At 47.8% G+C, this 19,756-nt stretch overlaps 1 protein-coding gene across 1 annotated transcript in view; it reads left to right on the top strand.

Annotated features, from left to right (window-relative positions):
• SEPTIN8 (septin 8) overlaps positions 1–19,252 on the top strand; it is a gene marked incomplete at its 3' end in the record, with an annotated part of 46,834 nt that extends 27,582 nt beyond the window's left edge. Inside the window, exons 5-10 of the mRNA XM_082489668.1 lie at positions 206–367; positions 1,865–1,961; positions 2,314–2,482; positions 2,728–2,860; positions 3,646–3,836; positions 19,087–19,252. Coding sequence (XP_082345794.1) covers positions 206–367; positions 1,865–1,961; positions 2,314–2,482; positions 2,728–2,860; positions 3,646–3,836; positions 19,087–19,252 — 918 coding nt within the window. The remainder of the gene's footprint in view (positions 1–205; positions 368–1,864; positions 1,962–2,313; positions 2,483–2,727; positions 2,861–3,645; positions 3,837–19,086) is intronic.
• Between the last annotated feature and the right edge of the window lie 504 nt (positions 19,253–19,756).

Here is a 19,756-nt window from a genome sequence, read left to right on the forward strand (position 1 = left end):
GTCCTGGAAAACTCTTCCCTCTAGTGTTCAGCTGGGTTTGTGCTGCAGCTTGCATGCAAAATATAGCAGCTCTGTGGTTTTATGAAATGTAAAGCAGCCAACGGGGTAGGACCCAGCTCACCCTGCGGGCACCCACGCTCCCGACAGAGCTGCTTGCTGGACTGCTGCTCACTTGGTTATTTTTCCTTCCTCTCTTCTGCTGTAGGTGAACATCATCCCAATTATTGCCAAAGCAGACACCATCTCCAAGAGCGAGTTGCACAAGTTCAAGATCAAGATAATGAGCGAGCTGGTCAGCAATGGCGTGCAGATCTATCAGTTCCCCACTGACGACGAAGCAGTTGCTGAGATCAACTCTGTGATGAATGTGAGTAATGCTGCCAATCGCATTGCCACCAGAAGTTGCGACAAATTAAATTGCTACACAAAAATGCATTTGAAGGGCAAGTTTCACTGGGACTGTCCAGACGCTAAATCTGTTTGAAAGTTGAACTGTGGATCTGACAGGCGCCAAAGGCTATTGCATACAAAATTAATTAAAATATGGCTCTTGTTTAATCTGTGGGCTCTCTGGAGAAACTCAGCTCAGCTCTAAAATTTGTTTTATTGAATTTTCGAAAAATACTTTCTTCAAAATTCATTCTGTCTGCTTTTAGGCTACTTTTCATTTGAGGAAGGAGAAACTTTGAATAAAAATTTAACAGTTAAGATTTACATTAGCCTTCTGATTTAAGGATGCCAAGCAGAGAAAACCCAATTTAAAATAAAGAAGAAAAATTGTTAAACTCTATTTTGTTTGGTTTGAAATTCAGAGTTCAAATTCAGACCCGGCTGAAGCATGTGCAAAACACTTCCAAGTTTCCTGTCACCCAAATCAGTGTAGCTATCACAGTAGAAACAGCTGAAATGATTCCATGTTAATTTTTTTAATAAGAAGTAGCTTTTACATCAAAGTGAACACTTTCCTGCATAGCTGCTTCTCATTACATGCTTTGTCTTTTCTTTCACACCTACCCCCCCCACCACCTTTTTTTTTTAATTAAACTTTCAATAGCTAATTCATTTCTGGGTCAACTAGATACATGTTTTCACAGTAATAGTGCTTTTTTGCGGAATTCATGAAAAATTTGGAGGATGCGCTCTAATTTTAAAATAATTGCAAGCTGTGTGCATTGGGGAAAAAAATGGGAGCCACGCTTGCTTGGTCCTGTCACCATGTCCTGTACCCCCATGAAAATATTTTTGGCCGCCTCTCTACCAATTCCTCACTTCTGGATCCGTTTCCTCCTAAATATGAAAGATTTTTGTCAACCGCATCATCTCACTGAAGCGCCTGCTCCGTGGCTCCTCTCCTGCACTGCTTGAGGACGGTGCCCTGCTTCCTTACCGCGCTTGATGCTTTGCAGACTCGGAGAGCAGCGAGCACATGTTGTATCCTGCACATGTCCCTTCCAGTGCCCACACACAGACTGCTGTGCCAAGGCCTGTTTACGGATGTCTTTGCTCGTGCTTTCTGCAAGGCAGGGAGTGCCCTGCTCTTGGCGTGTGGAGAGACTAGAGCTGCAAGAACAACCTGACAAATGGATAGAGGGAGATGGGTATTGATCGTGGTGTTCCTACAATATTTCCCCATCTAGTTCAGTCCAGCCAGCGTTGCCAGTAAGCTGTGATATGGCCTTACGCTGCTCTCTGTTGTAACATCCCAGTTCATAGTAGAGACTGGTCTGAGTATTGGAGATTGTTAGCTTCAGGGGAAGGGCTTTTTGAAGTAGATCCTGTGACTGGGTGAGGGGGATCTAACAGTGAGGCTGATCTCTGAGGGGTTAGCCCGTGCACTGAGCCGCTGGCCTTGGCTCTGTTTCAGGCTCATCTGCCCTTCGCTGTGGTCGGCAGCACGGAGGAGGTGAAAGTTGGGAACAAGCTGGTGAGAGCTCGGCAGTACCCGTGGGGAGTGGTGCAAGGTAAGGTGCTGCGAGCCGGGCACCCACCGCAAACCTCCCTTGTGTGTGCACACAGTGGCACCCTCTCCAGCTCTGCCCTCCCGCCAGCGCCTGTGCATGAAGGTGCCCAATGGTGCAGAAGTGTCCTGTGCAGCCTCTTGTGGGTTGGCCAATCTTTCCTTTGACTTCCCATTCCTACCGGCAGGTAGGAGTGGTCAATGGGAATCCCTGCATCCGAGGGGCCGTGTTGTGCCCTGTGCGGGACAACAGGTAGAGGTCCTTGGGAGGGGAGTCTCTGGAGTTAATTTACATATGCATTTGTGCTCCCTTGCCATGCGTGCAGTTTGCTGACTTCTCCCTTTGCTTCCATCAGTTGAGAATGAAAGTCACTGTGACTTTGTGAAACTGCGGGAAATGCTGATTCGAGTCAACATGGAGGATCTTCGGGAGCAAACTCACACCCGCCACTATGAGCTGTACAGGAGGTGCAAGCTGGAAGAGATGGGCTTCAAGGACACGGATCCAGACAGCCAGCCCTTCAGGTGAGCGGCCTTCACATCTAGCATCAATTTAGGGCAATAGTTTGGTACTGATGCCCCCCAAAAATGGGAGGTTTGTCAGTGGTATCCACAATGCTGGGCTGGAAGATACTAGCACTGGGTTTGAACTTTGCAGCTGACTTCCCTTCCCCGCCTGTTTGTCTTCAAGCATCGCAGAGGCGTGTGTTTCCTCATCCCGAACTCATTGGTGTCCAAAGAGTCTGGATTTTGTTTGCTTTCTTCCCCAGCCTCCAAGAAACATATGAGACCAAAAGGAAAGAGTTCTTGGGCGAGCTCCAGAAGAAAGAGGAGGAAATGAGACAAATGTTTGTTAACAAAGTCAAGGAGACAGAGGCAGAGCTGAAGGAGAAGGAGAGAGAGGTGGGTGTGCCAAAAACCTGTGAGAGGAGCCCAAAATACAGCCAGCATAGGATCTCGGTCTGGGCAATGTATGAATCCTGGAAAGCACATGCAGCTCTCGAGCAGACCTCACCAGCCAAAGCACACAGACACGTTCCCCCACTCAGAGGAGGGGACATGGGGTAATGTTTTCAAAACAGCATCACTGGTTTAGGTGCCTCAGAAACAACAGTCTTCCCCGTTCTGTGCAGTGTGTAGGAGATTCAGCTGCTGCTTGGTGAGCGAAGGGCAATGTGGGATGTTTCTGTGAGCATGCATGTTGGGTAGACATCACGCCTGGAGGCTCACTGGAGAGAGCAGTAAAGTGGGTTGCTGGGCTGGAGTCCCCAGGTCGGTGGTGTGAGGCCACGGGCAGCTGCCATGACTGGGGAGGAAATAAACGGACCATCTTCAAAACTAGTGAGGATTGAAAGAGCCTGCAATGCTCGCAGCCCCATGGCAGGGCTGCAGACTGAGCTGAGATCTTCAGTGTGCTTATCCAGCGGTCACACCTTCTCCCGTTTGATACGGGGTGTCAGGCAGAGCTGAATTTACTGTATCTTCACCGCTTTCGGTGAAGAGGCTGTGATTGCCCCGAGGTCTGCTCTGCCGAGGGGCTTGCGTGGTGCAGGGGCACTGGCTGCTGTACCCGGCCAGCTGCTCGGTCTCTGCAGGGTGGTGAGGAGTTGTGTGGGAGGTGTGACTGTGGCTCTGGGGGGAGCGCGGTCCTGCTGGATGCGATGCTCAGAGGGTCTGTCTCCTACCAGCTGCATGAGAAATTTGAGCACTTAAAAAGGATACACCAGGAAGAGAAAAGGAAGGTGGAGGAGAAGAGGAGGGAGCTGGAGGAAGAGATGAACGCCTTCAACAGGCGGAAAGTAGCAGTGGAAACCTTGCAGTCCCAATCCTTGCAGGCTACCTCACAGCAGCCGCTGAAGAAGGACAAAGACAAGAAAAAGTAAGTGACTGAACTTGAGTCTTTCTCCTCTGCTGCTGAGAAGCTGGGTGTCTGCTCAGACGCTTTAATGTTGGGTCAATTGCTTAGACAGCAAATGGAATAGGGGATTTTGGAATCCTAATTCCTACCTTTCTGACTCATTGCTTAAAGTGGAGAAGAGACAGGGTCCTCCTGTGCCCCAGCACTGCCCCAGGGAAGTCCTGGTGGCTGCATGTGGGAGGGATTCACAGTTTGGGGCCATTCTCTAAAGGCTGAGTCCCACGGGGTTTGCCTTTCCCTCTGTGACAGCCAGCACAAGTGATCCTGCGAGCGGTTTGCTCCTGGAGACAGATGGGAAGGTGACTAGAAATAAGCTGCATCCTCTCCCTAGCCGAGGGGAGTGGGGACAATCATGACACAGTTGTAATGTCTTACAGATCAAGTCTCCTGTTATACACTGCCTCGCTGTGGTCTGTAGGCTCGGGCCCTCTTTGGAGGGTGCGCTTACTTTATTTTTAAAGGCAGAGCTGTAAAGAGGGGAACAACAGCTTAGAGTGAAGATGCACTGAAAATTCATTAGGGCTCCGTGTGAAATAGGGCTCCAAGACAGTTCTGCTTACGAGAAAGCTCCTTTCCCCTAAAGGCAGAATTCTTATCTGAGCTTGCTGCAAGTTAATTGACATTGCTGAAGCCAGCAAGAGCGTGGAGCGAGGGCATGTAAATAATGCTCTTTCAGCTGCCTGGTTGTGTAATGATAGAGCAGGAACGGGTCAAACAGGGTTAAAAAGAGAAGGTGGGGGGTGATCCTGCTTTCGTTCAGGCCAGTCTTCAAGGAACACTGGCTAGGGAGCAAAATGAGAAGTGCCATCATGCAAGCTGGTGATTCTGTTATTCCAGCATTTTTTGTTACTTCCCCTTGCGTGAAGGAGCTTAAAGAGTCTGAACTGCACTCTGTCAAATCCAGAACCAGCTGGTGGCAAGGCTTTCTGAGCCTTTTAATGATGAAAAGAAGAAAAGGCCACCGAGAGTAGCAACACCCGAGTTTGCTGTTGACAGCACAACATTCGGCTTCATGTTGCTGACGGGATCTTGTGCTCTGTCATTTCTCTGCAGTGAACGGCAGCACTAGAGAAGCTCGTTCTGCGTAGTGACATGCTAGTAGTTTGTTTCTTCCGATGGAAGATAACAGTGCATATTACCTAATGTATTTCCTTGGAATGTAAAAGTGTTGGGGTTAAAACAAAATCAAAGCGCTCTCTTCTGCAGACCTCTTGGCATGCTCTGGGCATGTCCCACCTCACGCACAGAGTCCAGAAGGGTTTGTAAAGCATTTTGCTGAAGATAGGGTTCAATCCAGCTAAACTGGCACATGAATTAGGGGCTGAATACCAGGGCAGCCTGGGGCTCTGGTCTGCTTTGAAGAAGGTGAGCGTGCCGAGCCACATGTTGTTGCCTTGTGCAAGCGATGCCGGTCGCTGGGATGCTCTGACGACGGTGATGTACTGTGAGTGCTCGCCCAGCGGAAGCACTGCAGCTTCCCCTCCGCTCTGTCTGTCTGCGGTAGAAACAGGTTTCCTGCACTTTTCTGGTTTTAGCCCACCTGCAGATGTGAGTCTGGACACCCTTCCTCTTCTACGTGGTGATTAGAAACCAGCCACGGTCAGAAGCAGGGCCAGGGAAAGGCAGCTCAGGCAGCGTACGAAGGACCAAGGGGCACCCACAGCGTGTGCTCTGTGCGGTGGGGAAGTGGGGACCCCTGCACAGCGCTGGGGCTGGGAGACTCTCTTCACCTCCGGAGCACAACTAGAGGAGGTGCACAGTCACCAGGAATAAAATTAATAAATTAGGGAGAGGAAGTGGCTTTGGATTGCATTTTGGGGTTGGTATTTTTGGTTTTGGTGTTTGTTGTTTTTGTTTTTTTTTTTTTTCAAACCTGAGAGCTACTTCAAAATGTGGTGTTTGGGGGTTTCTACTCAAGCAGGATAACAAAATTTGTAATAAAAAAATTCAAAGGAAGGTGCCTCCCCTTGGCCTTGCCAGTGACCTGTCTTCCCAGACCCCCTCTTCATCTGGGAGGACTCAAAATGAGCCGGGGGTCTTGTGAAACCTGTGTGTCAGAGAGCACAGCCCTAACCCATCCCACCGCTGCATCCCGGGCTGTTGGTTTCACATGGACCCCACAGACCGCTTAGGCATTAAGAGGATCTGCGTATTCCCTGATGATTCCTGCTTGCTTGCCTTTGCGGTCTTTCTTATCGAGATCTTTCAACCACGCGGGGCTGGGCGGCAGCTGGGGTTTGGGGAGCTGGTGGCAGGGAGTGTCGTGTCCTCCCCGGGAACCGGCGGCAAAGCTTCCCCCGGCAGAGCGCGGGGTTCAGGCTGTGCCCGGGGGTTTGGTCAACGAGGAGCTGGTGCTGCGCAGAGCTGAGTGTGATACAGGCTGGGGGCTTGCGCGGGGGCAGGCGCCCACCCGGGGCGGTGGGAGGGAAGCGGGATCCGGAGGATGCCAGGGGAGCATGGCTGCCGGGAGAGCCCCCGCGGATCCCCAGGGGATGGGGATGCGGGTGGAGACACTTTCTGGGTTTATGGGCAAGAGCTTGGGACCTTGCAGGAACAGGGAATGTCGTGAGCTCGGGGAGGGGGAATAAGGACAGGGATCTTGGTGGGGGGTGGGGGGGTATGTTTTCTCATTTCAATTTTTAGGAGAGCTAGGCGAACCTTTTATCGTCTCCTGTTTTCAACACAGTGTTTTAAGTAGCTTTAATAAGTAAAAATTGGAGATGGAAGAATGGTGTCGAGGGGAAATAAAAGTGTTAGTGCTGAGATCCTCCTCTGCGCTCGCAGCTCTCGAGCAGGCTGTGCCCTGGCGCGGGGCTCAGCGTGCCGGCGGGTTGCTCTCATCTGTGAGTCTCCAGATGCCCGAGCAGTGTTTGCCCTTCTCTTCCTTTTTTCTTTTTAACATATTTCGCTACATTTTGCTTTTGTTTAGTTTTCATAACTTTAATTCATGCTTTTTTATGTTTTGTTTCTTTCAGTTAATCACACACAGACTTTCAGGCCAAGAGTGGACTTGGTGCTTTCATGTGTTAAGTTGCTTGAGTTTCCCACCCTGTGACCCTTCTCATAACATTGTGTGAGTGGACCAAAGTGAAAGAGAAAATGAGCATCTTCGGTGGTTGCAGTGTAACGACTCGCTGTTATCTGTACAGAATTTATCAGGAGGTTTTAAGGAAGTAACCTGACCATGTACGTTTTTGTTAAACAAAGTCAACTAATCCCTAAAGGAAGATGTTTTGTTCTAAACCCGGTGATTGAGCAGCTGTGTATAAAGTGACCATAACTGTTTGTCTGAACTCATCTTACCCACCAGCTAAATACTTGCTTTCTAGATTTATTTTCTTTCTAATTGGCTAAGGTGACTGCTTGAGGCTCATCTATCTTACTCTGTACATGCACAAATGTGAGGAGTGGTATGAAGAATGCTGAAACGTTTATTTTTCTGACAAAATTCTCCATTTCCGTAAGTTTTTAGAATGGGTGGAAAAACACAGTACTTCTGCCCTGGGAATCTTAGTCAGAGTAACCCTCATTCCAGTAATTATATATTTTAATCCTGAATTACTCTAAACACTTTCTACATCATTTATAATATATATATATATATAAAGAGAGAGAGAGTGGTTAATGAAATTAACGGGACAATGTTTTGAATTTTCTTTACTGCTGAAGTAGAACACTTATATAGAAAGATTTTTCATAAGAGTTTGTTGTATAATGTGGAACTACAGGATTTGTGTAACTTTTCCACTGTCATTTACCAATGTATTTTACTGTTGTGGTAAAACTATTTAAGTGGTCATCTTTACTTTTACTCTTTAACCTTAAACTTATTATGTGCCTAATAAGGAGAATCCCCTGATCTTGAGCTACGCACCGTATTTATGCCGATATCCTCTATTCCTCTTCGCGGGTGCTTCCTTTAACACTCCTCATGCCTAGAAATCACAGCCTTGTTTTCCTGGGCAACTGAGCTTAGAGGAATAATTAGGATCAATATTCTTTTTTTTCCACTCAAGCCATTTTGTCATAAGGCAGGACGATAACTGAATAGAGACTTACTAGCTATGTTGTCATGGAAAAATAGTTGGACCCAATTCCATCCATCAGATAATAGGCTAAAAGAAAGCAAATATTTTATATTAACCCCCACATAGTGTCTTTAGAGCTTATGAAAACACTGGCTGGCTAAGTGTTAGTTGTGAGTGTGTGCATTTTTATTTAGTTATTAATGTTACAGGATTTCTCTGATCTTTTTTTTTTTTTTCTTAAAGACTTGTCTTTAAGCTAAGCTGTCAGCAGATTCCTGTTTGGCTCGCGGAGGGAGGTGCCTGGCCTCGCACCCGAGCCATCACGCATCTGTTGGAGGGTGGCATTTTGCAGGATTTTAAAATGAGGTTCTTTAACTTGCATATCCCATTAAAGCAGCTTTTCTTTTTTTTTTTTCTTTCTAAATACATGCTCAGGTATTAAACTGTTTTCATATGGACATTGGCCTTTTATATGGATATACTGAAAAACATGTCAGTGTTACTTGATGTGTGTAAGAAGAACCTCAGGAAGATCTTGCAGGTACCTTTTAGAACAGGCCGTCAAAGAGTTAAAATTATGCGCACTTGTTAGGAGTCTGCTGAAAGCTGAACACTTAATTGTTAAGGCTGTGCCTCCGCGTTAGATGTATTATAAAGAGTAACTGTCAAATATTAGGAGGGTTAATGTGTTTTTCTCAGAGAAACGTACAAGGAACCCAAACTATTGTCACATGCAAGAAGACAATTCCACTGGCTACAGTCCAGTCATGTAGCAAATTAGGGGCAGGATTTTGATTTTTGCTAACGAGAGAAACTCTGGTGCACTAATTGCAGGAGTAATCAGCACTGTTTGGTTCGTTTGCTTCTGGAGGCCAGTGCTACGAAGGCTGGGCTAAAGCAATAGCTGGTGCAAACAGCTGCCTCGCCATCGCTTTTCGCCAATAGTTTTCTCCCGATCTCATGCTGCAGCCAGTGAGATCTGTGCGAATGGTTCCTATCTGCCCTGGCTCATCAGAGATCAATTCTTTTTTCCTAGAATAACAGGTAGTTAGCGTAATGATGATAACAATGAAAGAGTAAAAACCTTCAAATCCATGGGCATTGTGGAGAAATTTCCAGCTTTTTCTGATGAAGACATTCAGAATGTATGTAACAATATTTTAATATGATGATTATTATATATACATTGACTTTATGTTGTGACAGACACCTTTTCCTTGTAGTTACTTGTTCTTTCAGGCAGTTGACATCATAATCTCCCCAATGGGACTCAGTCTTTTTTTTTTTTTTCCCCTCTAGTACTTGATTTTTCCTTTTGGCTGAGACAAGATTTGAGTACGTGGTATATAGGGTAGTTCTATATCTTATTTTTATTTAACAAGTTACAAATGCATGGTGATGCTAATCTCGCTCCAGTCCGAAGATTTACATCTCGTAGACTAGAAGTGAAAGAAAAACCCTTCAGAAATGACTGAAGCTATTCAGTTACACATCTTTCCGCTGTTTCATACATTTATCTGTAAAAGGTTGGTATTAATGGGAAAAACTATTCATTTTTTTTATCATTTAAACATTTACCATCAGGTATGTTGTCTGCTTTCTAATTTAAAATGTGTTTTGCGGGGCTCTAAGCTCTGTAGGCTTCACGTCTGGCTGTGGTGGATGCCCCAGGGTGGAGATGGGGTGGTGGCTCGGAGGTGCCCTGGGGACCTGCAGGGGGGCGGCAGCCTCTCCGACGTGCTGCATCCGTTCACTTTGTCATTCCGAATGTGTTGGGGTTTTTTGTTGTCGTTTTTTTTTTTTTGACTTTCAGTTCTTTCCACTCACTTTGTACTTTTTTCTTTTATTAAATCTCACATGTATTTTGAGTTTTTGTGGTGTCATTTATTTAGTGGTGGATTTCCTGTGTTATCTAGTGGATCTCTGTGTAATAATAATGTGTAAGGACTGAAAGCTTACCAGGCCCAGGATGCCTTATGACTATTGGGAACATTCAAAAATAAGATTAGCTAATTAATTAACAATTAGCTAATGATACAGTATGCCAGAAAGCACTTCATCTGTAATCTGGGGAGAAATTCTAAGGTATTAATTCAAATGCCATCCGTATTTGCACAAAAGTTGCCTTCAAGCTTGTTTGTACTTCTCCTTTGTGGGATGCAGTGACTGAGCGGGTCGATTTACCAGCAGTTCTGCTGCTGCAATGATGCCCAAAGAGGTGATTTAAGGGTAGGAGGGAAAGGGAGCAGAGATGGAGGGGGATCGTTTCCTAAGGGTACTTCCAAAGCTGTGTGCTTTTTCTGGAGGAGCACATCATAGACTTAGATCAAGGCCAAGAAAAGAGCACAGCTTTAGTCTGCGGTTCTCTTTTGAGAGAGCTGCTGCTGAAGCTTTACCTAAAGGCCCGTTCTTGGTGTCTGCTCTGTGCGCCATCGCTCTGTGTGACGTTATGTTCCTAAGTTACCTTAGGCTGCCTCTGGGGTTTATTTGGTATTGGACTGAGATCGATGCTGCACTTAAGACAAACCCAACGAGTGGAGTTTGGCTGATGCACAGTGTTTGCTGAAGTGGTGCTCCTGATGGGACCTTCTTCTGCAGCCCCGGTTTTGAGAACAAAGCCAAGTCGGTGATACTGACTGCTTCTGAGATCTCTTTAGAAATGTGCAGACGGGCTGTGCTGTTGCTGCAGCAGTTGGGTTCTGTGCCAGACCTCTGCTTTTTGCATTGAATATTCAGCTTGCTGAAAAGGCAGAGGGCAGTTCTGGTCATCCTCTGTGCTGCCTGTTTGCATCCCACCTTCTTACAAGGCCGGGATGGTTACCCCCGCTGTGGTACCGTGCCGTATGGTGGTTGGAGCTGGTGTGATATTGCCCATAGTGATCACCGACAAAGTGCAGGTGAAAGTCTGAGCCTGCGCTGGGTTAGAATTGTCGCTTGAGCCTGTTAAATTCTCGAAGGATAAGCCTTAGTGAGAACTTAGCAGCTGATACCAAGTGGTTTGTATGAAACGTTTTGCAACCTTTTCCATCCCAATCCTTTTTAAAGCCAAATCTTCTAGGAGGCCAGAGAAGAGAAAGTGCATTCAAGTACAAGAGAATTAATTGGGAAACGAAGGTGACGGAGTGGCTGGTCACTTTAAAGATGGGCCACCTGGTGATTCAGGATGATGTGCATTGGCAACTATTTTTCCACAGGAGTGGTGTTCAAATCAGTCATTGATATGTGCAAAGATCCTAGAGGTGTTTGCAAGAGAACAAGAAATGCAAAGCGTTGTTCTAGAAGCAGCTCAGCAGGGAGGTAGGTGCTGCCCGTGTTTTGCAGTTCCAGAGCTGAAGCCTGGTGGCCCAGACCTTAGGACACGTTGATGCTTTCTGTTCAGGAGACAACCCAAACCCAGTCTCGTCTCCTTGTCCTGGGCTGCTCTGTAGGAAGAACTGCGCAGCTGTGGCCCGTGAGGCGAGGACAGAGCCAAGCCACTGGCTCTTCTGGCTGGGAGAGCCGGCTCGGGCTGCCCGTGCTTGGCCGGTGGCGCCTGCGGTCCTGGCTGGGCTGGAGACGGTCCACACCTCTCCCCATCCTGCATCTCCATAGCACGTGACTTCTCAGGTCTTCCCTGTCAGCAGTCTTGCCTCATGAAATTTTTCAATCAATCCTCTGATTACCAGTTCCAAATGAGGTCTTGGCAGCAGTGAGAGCTTCTCCAAGTTGCGATGGTTTAAATTCAAATGTCTGTACCCAGCCCCGCGCGCTGCCAGGCGGCAGACCTTAGATTTGTACTGTGACCTTTCATGCTGTCTTTAGTTAATGTAAATAACTGAAACTTAAACACTGATTCTCTTTTGTTCTTTCTGTAGCTTTTTTAGTCTTCCCAGTGCGTGCTCCATAACATCAGGAAGACATGTTAATTAGAAGATTTATTAAGGCCAAAACATCTCATGCAGAAGAAATTAATTGGTGCTTTCACCTTTAAGCTTGCAGTATATTGCATGGAAGAGATTATGTAGCAAGGACTAAGATGCACCGTATCTTTTCATTGGGAAAAGTTTGCTTGATCAGGTTTCTTGATAAAGTTGAAATCTTAAGATACTTGCCAAAAGATAAATTGCTAATTAAGGCTGCTGCATGGCTTGCACTAAACAACAGGCTAATCTCCGGGCGAGAGCCCCTGCAGAGCAGTTAACACTGACCGAGCTCGCAGAGGGACGGGGGACTGAGCTGGGTAGCGCGAGGCGAGGTTTCAGCTTGCTGCTTCTGCTGCCGCTCTAACGGGGTTTCCGCGTGTCCTTTCCTCCGTCTGGTTTTGGGATGTAACTGGAGAACCGGCTAACATCCCTAACCTCACATTTCTCAGCAATAACTCTTCATGTAGCTTTTTTCCATAGCCTTACGGGTTTTATAACTAAAATCCCCCAACTTTCATTAGTTTAGTTTTCCCGGGGCTGCGGAGGTGTGCCTCACCACTTAACCCCTTCCCGAGCTCCCTGCCCACCTCCCCACGCGCTGTTTTGGGGATGGGTGACCCTGCCTGGCCAGTCCCGACCCCGGCACATCCTGCTGGGATGTGGTGGGGGAGAAGGGAGCCATTTTAAAGGACAACTAAATGTTATATGTTAACAGAGGAGAAGCAGTTTAAAGCTGGAGACTCAGCGTTCCTGGTCACGAGTTCTGCGTTTGTAACAGACTGACTTCCCCTTACACAAATACTTGTTTAAAAAAAAACAAAACAAAACCAAAAACTAAACCAACAGAGAAAAAGGGGGGAAAAAATTTGTACTCTCTGTGCCCCAGTCTAACTTCCCATAGGAACAGGGAGAGCCCCCAGTTGATCTTTGTTTTGAAATAACCTTGTAAATGAATCTCAGGAATGACCTGCTTGTACCAAAGCTGGGTTTAATAAAAACAAAACTGACTTGTTTAACAAACATCTGTTAAAACCACATTTTGTATGTTGGTTATATTCACTGGAAGAACAAAGTGCTGTGTCCAAATTCACGACTCTCACCGTTATTCCAGTTTCTCTCTGTTAACCCCCTTACCCTGTAGATCTGTGTTTGAAGTGTGATGTCCCCCTGTATGTCCCCATACGTCTGGGGGGGGCTGCTGCCAACCGACCCCCCTCCCCTTCTCCAAGCTGCTGCTTCCCCCGTGTGCTGTGCCCACGGGGCTGGGGGCGCAGGGCCAGCAGAAACCCGGCCTTGGTCAGAGGTGTGAAGGAAGGTTGTACCCCATACCCCTACCTTGTGCGGGGTGGTGTGACTGGAGTGAGACAAGGTCTGGCTGTGAAGAGCGGGGTGGGTGACAGGAGCCCGAGGAGGCTCCCACTGGGCAGGACGGGTCTCCATCGCCACCCAGGAGTTTGTTGAGGCCGAGAGGATGGAGTAGAGGCACTGACTGCCGCAGGCACTAAGCTTCTGTCCCTGGGGTGTGTTGTACGTGACAGTCACCGAAACCTCTGGATGCCCTTGGCATAAATTAGAACTTGGAAATAAATCTCAGCAAGTAACAGGTATGTGGTCTGAAAGTAACCAAACTGGGCGCATGGGGAAGTTCCGGAGACTCCTGCCACTTGCACTGAGCCCCATGACAAGCGCGTCCATCTCGCATGGCTCATCCCTGCCTGTCCCTGCTGCCGCAGCAGGCGGGGGTGAGGCACCATGTGCTTCGGTGGCCATGGGACCAAGTGAGAAGCAGCCGGGTCTGAGCAGTCTGTCTGTCTCTCGGGGGCCGAGGATTCAGAGCTGGAAGTCCCCTCCTGATGGCTCGCTCTGTCTTCATGTCTGTTGTGCCCTGCAGCAACCAGGAAGAAAGCTGCAGTGTCGGGCGACCATCAGGCTGAGCCGAGCAGTGAAACACCCTTTGCTGCTTCTTTGATGGCTGTTCTCTTTTGTGTTCTCTTTTGAGGCAAACCACTCTAATTCCCTTGGCAAAGCTTTAATCCAGTTTGGAGCTATTGTCAAGTTAGATTCCCATCTGGATAAGTGAATTGGGAATCAAAGCTGCTTTTTTTTTTTCCCCTCAAATTGCTCAGAAGATTTGATTATGTTCTGTTTGCCGTGGCCATAGTTTGGTCACCAGTGGGATTGAAGTCACACGCCTGGCTGAGGAAGAACAAGGGGGAGCTGCTGAGAACGGCCGGGAGTCAATGCATCACTCCATCTAAGTGCACTTTTCTGCATTCTTAAAGAATTGAACTGTAAGTACCAAGTCGAATTTAAAACACTAAAGCTAATTAGCAAAAAAAAAAAACAAACAAACCAAACCAACCTCATAGGGGCAACCCCACAAAGGAGATATAAAGGCTTTTTAGCTGTCTGAAAGCACTTGGTGTCGGTGCTGTCTCAAGGTGGGCTGCCAGGTACTCTGGAGGGTCTTTCTGTGATCCCGGTGGCCATGAATCGCTTCTGTGCTTTTCTTTGACACATCAAGAAATTTTGTCAGAAACCGGTAATACCATAAACAACTATTGTGAGTATTATTCTTCCCTCTGCTCTTTTCTTGTATCTTGATCAATTCTGTGGCCACAGAGCTTTTTTATTTGTTCAAGTGTGTAAATGAACTCCTCTTCTAGGTCATCACATGCCCACCATAAGTAGTGGTACCGCATCAGGTTTGTTACCTGAAGCACGGTGGTGAACGCTGGTCCGCAGTAAGGCAGCTTCATCCTTACGTGTCCCAGTTAATTCAGCTGTGACATGTTTCCTTTTGGTGGTGGTTTATGAATGGGAGATGTGGTGCCGACTGGAGATGACACTAAATTGCTTCGCTGTTTCTGAGGATGACTTATTGTTTGGTTTATGTTTTGGTTCTGATTCAGCATCTGAACATCCGTGTGCAGCAGCGGTGTCTTCCAGGAAACTTCTTGAAGGACAAAACAATTCTGTGGGTACTTACCGTAGGGGATTTCAGATGTAATTGCAGCTTTGTTTTACAAGGTGGTGTTAACTTCAGGCACCTGGAAATCTGGCCTGAAGTCAGGCAACGGCAGACAGAGTCCGGGTTTGAGAGGTGTGCCTCACCTGGGCTGCGTGCCCGGCAGGGAAAGGGGTTCTGCCATTGCTGACACAAATCTGCCCTCACTCCTCTGCCGAGGGCCGGAGCGCGGGACGGGGAGCTGCGCTGTGCCCAGAGGGCGGGAGGAAGCAGCTGTCCTTACCAGGTCAAGATGAGGCACTGAAAGAGCTCTTTGAAATACTCTGTAAATGTTCTCTGTGAGTTTTGCAGCAACCGAATATTCCCCAAAACAACAATCCTCACAAAACTGGCCCTTAACACATCCAATCTGACGGCTGAACATGGCACCTTCTCGCCAGTAACTGGTGTGTTGCACAATGGTTGTGGGCTCCACAGCAGTGAGTTTAGCTGCAGGTAGAATAAACTCGTGCCTGCAGCACACAGGCTGTGCACAATCCAGGCAGGCAGGCACAGAACCGAGATATTCGTCATCTGTGAAACTCGGCTGGGCAAAATGATTGCTGCCGTTACTGCTGTCGCCCAGCGCTGTGCTGTGCTGTGGTTACTGAGTACCTGTCCAGACAGTGAGGGGAAAGATATCACCAGCCTCAGACTCCGTTCTGCCTGTAAGAAGGGGATTTGTGCAGCTCTCACTATCAAAAAAATGCTCTTCCCGTAACAAGAACGATCCTGTTGCAACAGCAGCTTCTTCCTGTTCAAGAGGGACAGGGAACTGCTGGAGCGAGTCCAGCAAAGGGCGACTAAGATGATGAAGGGACTGGAGCACCTCCTGTATGAGGAAAGGCTGAGAGCGCTGGGACTCTGTAGCCTGGAGAAGAGAAGGCTGAGGGGAGACCTTATTATGGCGTACAAGTACCTAAAGGGTGGGCTGAAGGAGGATGGAGCCAGGCTCTTGTCAATGGTTCCCAGTGACAGGACCAGGGGTAACGGGCACAAGTTAGAACACGGGAAGTTCCATTCAAATACGCAGAAACACTTCTTTACGGTTCGGGTGCCAGAGCACGGGCACAGGCTGCCCAGGGAGGGGGGGGAGTCCCCTTCTCTGGAGATTTTCAAGCCCCGCCTGGATGCAGTCCTGAGGGATGTGCTCCGGGCAATCCTGCTTTGGCAGGGGAGTGGGGCTGGGTGATCTCTAGAGGTCCCTTCCAACTCTGAAAACTCCGTGATTCCTGGAGTCTGCAGTTTGTTCTTTAGGGCAGGGAGCTCCACTCTTAACGCTGACGGGAACGCAAAGGTAAGTGGCACTTTTAGCCAGCTGAGGCCAAGCCACAAGTGTTGGTTCCTTTCCCGTGACTCCAGCACGGGAAGAGGTGTGCAGAAAGGACCTGTGCTGCCAGAGGAGCAGCAGTGTGTCCGGGGAGAGCAGCCGGGCTCCAGGTTCACTGTTCCCATCCCCATAGGGCATCTCACACCCTGATTGGGAACACAGGACCCTGGTGGGCATTTCAGCACTGATTTCATCTTTTAGAATTAACGCCCTGTTAATGTATACCTTTGAGCGTTGATCATATAGATGTGCAGAGGTTTTGAAAAGCAGGTTTGTTTGTAGTTTTTAAATTGTCATCCAGCTTACAGCCAAGAAACTGTGTATGTAGGCACAAAGTTGGGGGGAAAAACCTCAGGTATGGTGGTTGTGGTATAAAGTTATAGTGTGTTAATTACTGTGCGTAGAATTTTTCTGCTAGCATTTCCACTGGTTAATGCAGCTGGTGAAGGTGCTTGAGGCAAGGGGATGGGAGGAAAGCAGAACCAGACAGGTGCCCCAGGTTCCTGCAGGGACCTGTGTGGGCTTTTGGCTGGACTCCCCGAGGAGAACACGGAGAACGCGCAAACCAAACACATTTTATGTAATGAAAACTACAAAAGATGACTTGCCTCCTTCAAAAAGTCAGGCAGTCAAGTCACAGCTCGTGACAGAGAAGGAAGGTGCTGCACTGGGGGGAGGGAAGAGCTCTATCCCAAATTAAAACCTTTGCTGTGGTCCATCGGCTGGATGAATAAATAACACACCCCAAGCGTGCCGCTGCCCGGCCCCTGCCTGCGCAGGTACCTCGTAAACCTCCTCTGGTCCGAAACTGGGCGCTGAGTCCTGCTTCTGCAGCGTCCCCTGGCCAGGGTGGGGGCTCCCCCGGCAGCATGGCGTTTGGTTTGCGGTAGCTTTGGCCCCGTGGGACCTCCTTGGGCTTCACCGCTGGTTCAAGTCACGTCTGCTCACACATGTCATCTGCACCAAGTCTCCGATACTAAATGTTTCTTTCTGGAGCACTTAGGCACTGCTTTCTTTGGCTTATAAAGAAGAGCCTGGCTTTCTCCCTGCACAGAGCAAAGCTCACTCTGTTCTCAGTGCCAGTTCTGGCAAATGTGATACTTTAGGAAGCGTTATCTGCTAACAGAGCTGCTCGGGACATCAGTCCTGCACAGCTCCGCGTTCTGGAGTTCCTCTCCTACAAGGTAAAATGATGAGCAAGGGAAGGAAGGCCAGAAACTTTCTTCCTGTGCTGACTGCTGCTGTTATGCAGCGTGAGGGTCTCCTTGCTCCTGTCTCATCCCTGTCCTCTATTTATTTATCCTGTGTCATTAAGCGAGGCACCTGCTCGGCGTTTGGCCTGGGATGGTCCACATGAAACCCTTTCCTGTTCTGTGACAGGACTTGTCTGGATTCCACCTTCACAGTAGGGTAGCAATCACCTGAAAATGCTAACCCTATTCTTTAAAACAAAACCAGAAACAAACACATAAAAAAAACCCCACCAACAAAGAAAACATTTTAAAAGAACGTGTAGGGGTGTAAGGCTGCTTTTAACTAGTGTAATAGATGTTAAAACTGACCTTTGTTATTTATAAAAATGCTTTGCTATGGAGATTAGCAGTTAATAAAAACTAATATGGGGGGGGGGAGAATTAATTAAAGGCATTTTGTATTGTACAGTCTGGTAAGACAGAATAAATTGGGGTTGGGTCTTTAATGGCTTAACCAGGAAGGAGCTCAGACCTCAGACCCTGGGATTCCCAGATAGGGCCTTCAGAAAGAACGGAGGGCTTGGTTCTCCGTCTTCTCACTATAAATCAAAACCTGGGTTCCACCCCAGGACTGCTCTTACCAAGCCAGCAGTGGGAGCTCCCCCTTCCTCGAAAGCAGCTCCTGTTCACGCTCCCATGGGGCAAGTCAATTAGCTCTAATAAGAGAACAATGGAGTGAGGTGGATGAAAGGTTCCGTCTGTCACACTTCATCACAGCTATTTTACAAATACACTCGGAGACGTTGGGTTCTCTCTGGTGCAGTTCAGAGCCTTCTGCGTTGGACGGCTGCACGCGCATTAGCTCTTGATCCGCAAGCTCTTTGCGGTGCATGAATTTAATGCTGTTAACCTGTAAGGAAAGATGCAGGTTTTTTGTAAGTTCATGATAAATTACTCTCTTTTCTGGCCACTGCTCCTGTGACTCTGTAATGAGGGGGAGGGCAGGGGCAGGGGCAGGCTGCATTGGGCGCCTCAGTAGACGCGTGTCAGCAATACGCCTGTTGGCCCTCATGCCAACCGCTTAACCAGGAGCTCTGGATCTGCAGACGGAAGGTGGGCAAGTGCTCCCTCTTTTTAGGAGGTGACACCAGTCTGGAGGGACAGGAGGAAGATAGATTATTCCAGAGAATGTCAAAACCACAAAACGGGTGGAGGGTAAGCCGACAGCCTGGGTGTTCAGCCTGCCAGGTATACTCTCTTAAAAGGCATGTGCTTTATGGAACTGGAGAAAAGCTTTAAAAAAAAAAACACAACAGAGCTTGCCTTTAATGTGTATCATTAGAAGCCAAAGTGATGCTATTTTAAAGCAATGTAACTGTACTTAGAAGTTCTCGTAGTGTTCAGTGGGGACGGTGGGCAGGTTTTTAGGTGCTCTGGGACACTCCTGTTGGGAGAGAACCTCTCCTCGCTCAGCAGGCGGGGGCCGTCGGTGGCCAAGCAATTCGGAAGCCTCCCTTCCCTGCCAAAGGCGAGGCCCTCACCCCAGTCCCAGCCCATAACTGCAGTTTTATTCCCTCTTTTGTTGGCACCAGCAAGGTCTGCAGCAAAGGCAGACCACGGAGATGCGCTTCTCAGAAGGCTGCAGTGCAATGGTGGTTGGAAATACACGTGCGTTTTATTAATTTATCGGTGTCCTGGCCTGGAGATTTGTGACCAAAGGCCATTTTGATTCCTACCTGTGCTTTTTTTAGCAGATCAGTAATAACAGGAAACCAATCAGGAGTCAGCCTCTCCAGCTCTAAGGTGATGATCACCAAAACCACTGTGGAGCCCTTAAACTGCAGTAGTTGGTGGCACGCCATACAGTGCTGTAGCTGTTTGGTCAAGAATGCAACGTGGCGGGAAGGATTCCTCTGAGGCAGCCCATGTAGTAGATGGGGCCCGTTGGACATCGCCATGGCATGGAACTGGAGAGAAGATAAAAAATATATATATATATAAAAAAAAAAAAGCAGAGGTCAGTGAACTTTGTATGTTTTCATATGTTATCAACTGGAAATACAGACTAATTTCATCTCGTATCAGGAAACCTAAAGGATTCCCCCCCCCCCCTTTTTTTGTGTTTTGTGTTTGTACTTGCCAACCACTGAACTGTTTTTTTGAGCTTATAATGAATGTACAAGGTCTGTGTTTCCTAACGATTTCTGAAGTTTCTACGTTACCCAGATTGCTATCCAGGAGATTCAGTTCAGGCCAGCAGATCCGAATCGAGTAAACCCAATAACAGTGACTGCCCTCTGAATTTACCGAGGAAACAAGCACCTAAGAAAGGCAGTTTTCACAATCAGCAGCCTAAGATGGCTTAATATTTGCACATACCCTTAAAAAAGGGATCCAGGATGTGTTCGTATCACATGATTT

The sequence above is a fragment of the Vanellus vanellus genome, assembly GCF_965231255.1.
Source record: "Vanellus vanellus genome assembly, chromosome: 13".
In the NCBI taxonomy this organism is placed as follows: domain Eukaryota; kingdom Metazoa; phylum Chordata; class Aves; order Charadriiformes; family Charadriidae; genus Vanellus; species Vanellus vanellus.